Here is a 5,000-nt window from a genome sequence, read left to right as displayed (position 1 = left end):
TTTGTGTATTGTGTGTGTGTGTGTGTGTGTGTGTGTGTGTGTGGCCTCCCACTCTCATCCCATTATGCTATATTCACATGAGATGAAAGATTCTTTTTTTTTGTATTCAGACTTTCTTTTCTCTTTTGATTGGCTCGAATCCCCATGGCATTGCCTTGTGAAGTGAGATCAATCAGGCCGATACAACAAAATCCACGTCGGAGTGGAGTTTAATCCCACAGTCTGAAATTAACAGTCTAGTCTCAGGGGAGGGAGGAGGGAGGAGGGAGGAGGGAGAAGGGCTGACCCTGGTTTAACGCGGGAAAAACCCTTAATTGCAAACTTAGAGAGAAAAACTGTTCTGAGATAAAGTTAGAGCAAGCATATAGAAAGAAAGAGAGAGAAAGAATACAAGTAATGCACACAAGTCCATTGAAACAGAAAAGGTAAAGGCTAGTGTCTCCCGGCAGAGAGTGAGAGAAATACTGTAGTGGGCTATTACTGTAAAGAGCCCCTGCAGAGCCCATAGAGGCATGGAGGATGAGTGGCATTATCCTGCGCGTGTGTGTGTGTGTGTGTGTGTGTGTGTGTGTGTGTGTGTGTGTGTATGTGTGTGCGCGCTTGTTGTGTGCGTGTGTGTGTGTGTGCGTGTGCGTGCTTGTTGTGTGCGTGTGTGTGCGTGCGTGCGTGTGTGTGTGTGTGTGTGTGATGGATTTACTGCTGCCGGTTCCAGGTTCCTGTTTGCTGACTAAGTGTACAAGGTGAACGAGGCAGTAAAGCCTTCCTAGACCCAAACTGGCAGCACCCCGATTACTTACCTACCCTGGGTCTTCATCCTTCTCTCCTCCACACACCACACACACACACACACACACACACTCACACACTCACACACACACGCACGCACGCACGCACACACACACACACACACACACACACACACACACACACACACAAACACACATAGACACACACACACACCCCAGCCATGTCTTCTTCAGCCTGTGTTTGATGTATAGATCTGCCATGCGGGAGCCATTCCTCGCGGCACATTTGAATATTGATTGTGATTCTGCTCAGGCGTTTATGAGTGGAAGCATTAATGCGGGGCCAAGCACATGACACTGTAAATGGCATCAGTGTTCATCTCACTAATGAATAGTTATGTATCTGCATGTACAGACATAGGCATGAATATAATAACCATAGGATATAACCATGGCGGGAGAATCAATTACATCACATTCAGAGATGTGTTATTACACAGTACATCAGTTTCATCCTCAGACGTGTCTGTGTTTCTGAATATACTGAGATAAAAAGTAAAAAGAGGACTTTTAGGACTGCTAGTGTCAACTGTGTTGATTTTAATGTGTTTCTTGCAAACTTTTTTCTTCATGTTTTGAAGATGACATTTCAGCCTTGACCTTGTGTCTTCATCCGGTGAATGTACTGTTTATGAAAGCAGATTCTTTCAGCAGTGTCTGTTTTCCTGTGTGTTTTCCAGAGTGCCGGATGATTCAGACTCCAAGTCGGGGGTCCTCCGCCAGAGACAGAACTGTCTGGAGTCTCGTAGGGTGGAGGGGGAGGAGTTTCCCTCTCTTACCCTGGGGCCCTGCATAGGAACCAAGGCTGTGCCTGCTATCAACCAGGTACACACCAGTCACCACACTCAACCAGTCTGTCAACCAGGTAGACACCAGTCACCACACTCAACCAGTCTGTCAACCAGGTAGACACCAGTCACCACATTCAACCAGTCTGTCAACCAGGTAGACACCAGTCACCACACTCAACCAGTCTGTCAACCAGGTAGACACCAGTAACCACACTCAACCAGTCTGTCAACCAGGTAGACACCAGTCACCACACTCAACCAGTCTGTCAACCAGGTAGACACCAGTAACCACACTCAACCAGTCTGTCAACCAGGTAGACACCAGTCACCACATTCAACCAGTCTGTCAACCAGGTAGACACCAGTCACCACACTCAACCAGTCGATTAACCAGGTACACACTGGACACCAGTCACCACATTCAACCAGTCTGTCAACCAGGTAGACACCAGTAACCACACTCAACCAGTCACCACACTTAACCAGTCACCACACTCAACCAGTCAAGATCAATTCTCACAGAGTTACAGCCTCTCTAGGTGCACACCAGACTCAACAGCATCTCTTTTTTATTTTTATTTTAAGAGGGTCTACTGTATAGCCCTGCCCAGTTCCATGTCTAACCCTAGCCCAGACAGAAAGGTACCAGGGGAGTACCAGGGGAGTACCAGGGGAGTACCAGGGGAGTACCAGGGGAGGCTGGTGGATGGAGAAACAGGTAGGACGGCCTCATTTGAACGGATGGAACGGAATGAGGAACGGCATCAAACACACGTCAAACGCTACGTGTTTGATACTGTTCCTCATTCCGTTCCATCACCTAACAATGGGCCCATCCTCCCCGTGTCTCCATCCTCCCCTGGTACAGTCAGTACTGTATGTATGGATCCCCGTGCTGTCTTTCTCCACGGTATGTCAGACAGGATCTGTTCTTGTTAGCCACTCCAGCAAACACACTGTGTCAGTACAAACACAGACTAAGCCTCTCCCATCCCCTCCCCTTCCCTCCCTCCGTCTCCCTCTCTCTCTTTCTTTCTCTCTCTCTCTCCGTCACTCCCCATCCATCCTCGACCACTCGTGTCATGTTTGCTCTCCCTCTCTTTACAACCCAGCAGACAAGCATCATCTTGTTGCACTGGAGGAATTCAGCCTGAGCTGAGCTAAGCTGCTTCCACTCTGACAGCACTGGCTCTCTCTCACACACACCTCTCCCTCTTGTTCTCTCTCTCTCTCTCTCTCTCTCTCTCTCTCTCTCTCTCTCTCTCTCGCACTCTCTCTCTCTCTCTCTCTCTCTCGCACTCTCTCTGTCTCTCTGTCTCTCTCTCTCTGTGTCTGTCTCTCTCTCTCTCTCTCTCTCTCCCTCTTGTTCTCTCTCTCTCTCTCTCTCGTTCTCTCTCTGTCTCTCTGTCTCTCTCTCTCTGTGTCTCTCTCTCCCTCTCTTTCTCTCTCTCTCTCTCTCTCTCTTTCTTTCTCTTTCTGGAGACAGGCTCTCTCCTTCTCACTGCAATGACTGGCTGTCACACCACCTCTTTTTGCAGTTACAGTGCCTTTGGAAAGTATTCAGACCCCTTCACTTTTTCCACATTTTGCTGTGTTATAGACTCAATTTAAAATTGATTAAATTAAAAGAATTTGCCATCAATCCACACACAATACCTCAGAATGGCATTGCGAAAACACGTTTTTTGACATTTCTGTACATTTATTAAAATTGAAATACAGAAATACCTCATGTACATAAGTAATCAGATCCTTTCCTATGACAATTAGCTAAAATGCAGAAATGTCATCAACAAATCACTCAATAAGTTGAATTGTGTCCATCTTAATGCAAGGATAATAGTTCATGTAATTTTGGAATTAATATCTTTGTTTTTATAGGGTCTCTGATTTGCATAGGAATCAATTACACACTGTGTGGATTAGGATGTCATTACCAACTCAACTTCATAATTTTCTCTTGATCCTGACAAACTCCCCATTCCCTGCCGGTGACAAACATACCCATAACTTGCTGCAGCTACCACTATTCTTCACACAAGAGATGGTGCGGAAAATGCACTGCATGTGCTGGATTTGCACCAAACGTAATGCTTTGTCGTAAAACCAAATAAACACATTTCCAGCCACTTTCTTTGCTTACACACATAAACACACACATACATACACACACACACACACACACACACACACCGCACACACACACACACACACACACACACACACACACACACACACACGCATGCACGCACCCAGGCACACACACACATACACACACACACACATACACACACATACACACACACACACACACACACATGCTGAGTAAAGCAGAATGAGACCACAAATTGTCTCTCTTTCTCTTTCTGGAGATAGGCTGTCTCCTTCTCACTGCAATGACTGGCTGTCACCATTTTTTTTTGCACTTATCTCACACCCACGCGTGTTCACAGACACACACACACACACACACACACACACACACACGCTGAGTAAAGCAGAATGAGACTACAAATTGTCCCTGCAGAGACTATACTGTCTGTCTGTTTCCAAGTGAGACCTGTTGATAGGTCATTAGTGGATGTAAATAAGATGACATCAGATAAAGGCACTTAGATGGTCAGATGTGTGTGTGTGTGTGTGTGTGTGTGTGTGTGTGTGCGCGTGTGTGTGTGTGTGCGTGTGCGTGTGTGTGAGCGCGTGTTCGTGCGTGACTAATTCATGTCCCTAGGAAGCTCATTATACTGTATTTAGACTTCTTTTGAATCCAGTGCCTGAAACACACTCAAAAAAAACATTGCATCTTGATTGTGTAAGCATTTCATTTAGACTAGTTAGCTTGTGCATTTACTACTTATACGATGCCCAGAGTGAGGTCATATCCTGTTGTACATGAATAACAAGGATGAATTCAGTAAGGTGAAACATCTACCACGTCCAAGGTACATACTTGGAGGAGCAGACTGGATATGTAAAAAAAGGATCCAGCTACTCTTGGAGGACAAACTTTAAAGAAAAGCATCTTTATTGTTAAAAAAACAAAGTGGTTTGTCTATATTGCCTTCATTGGGGTATAGGCCACTGCTCAGAGAGACAGAGAGGAAGAGATTGGTTATTGGATTGGCCGCATCTGTTCATTATAATCCAGGCCAGTCGATCTCAGGTGGTCTTATTACCGCGGTGAAACTACTGCAGAGGGAGATTCAGCCACATACACCATCTCCTCCATTCATCAAGCCAGCCTGTGGCCAATTTACAGACACACACACACACACACACACACACACACACACACACACACACACACACGCACACACACACACACACACACACACATACACACACACGCAGACACATACACGCAGGCACATACACACACACACACACACACACACACCACACA

The 5,000-nt window shown here is 46.1% G+C and overlaps 1 protein-coding gene across 1 annotated transcript in view; it reads left to right on the top strand.

Moving 5' to 3' along the window:
- Positions 1-5,000, top strand: part of galnt14 (UDP-N-acetyl-alpha-D-galactosamine:polypeptide N-acetylgalactosaminyltransferase 14 (GalNAc-T14)) — a 91,381-nt gene that overhangs the window by 77,524 nt on the left and 8,857 nt on the right. Inside the window, exon 13 of the mRNA XM_083688366.1 lies at positions 1,487-1,631. Coding sequence (XP_083544492.1) covers positions 1,487-1,631 — 145 coding nt within the window. The remainder of the gene's footprint in view (positions 1-1,486; positions 1,632-5,000) is intronic.

Source organism: Argentina silus (genome assembly GCF_951799395.1).
Source record: "Argentina silus genome assembly, chromosome: 17".
NCBI classification, from domain to species: domain Eukaryota; kingdom Metazoa; phylum Chordata; class Actinopteri; order Argentiniformes; family Argentinidae; genus Argentina; species Argentina silus.
The sequence above is the reverse complement of the archived record's forward strand: the minus strand, read 5'-3'. Positions and strand labels throughout refer to the sequence as shown.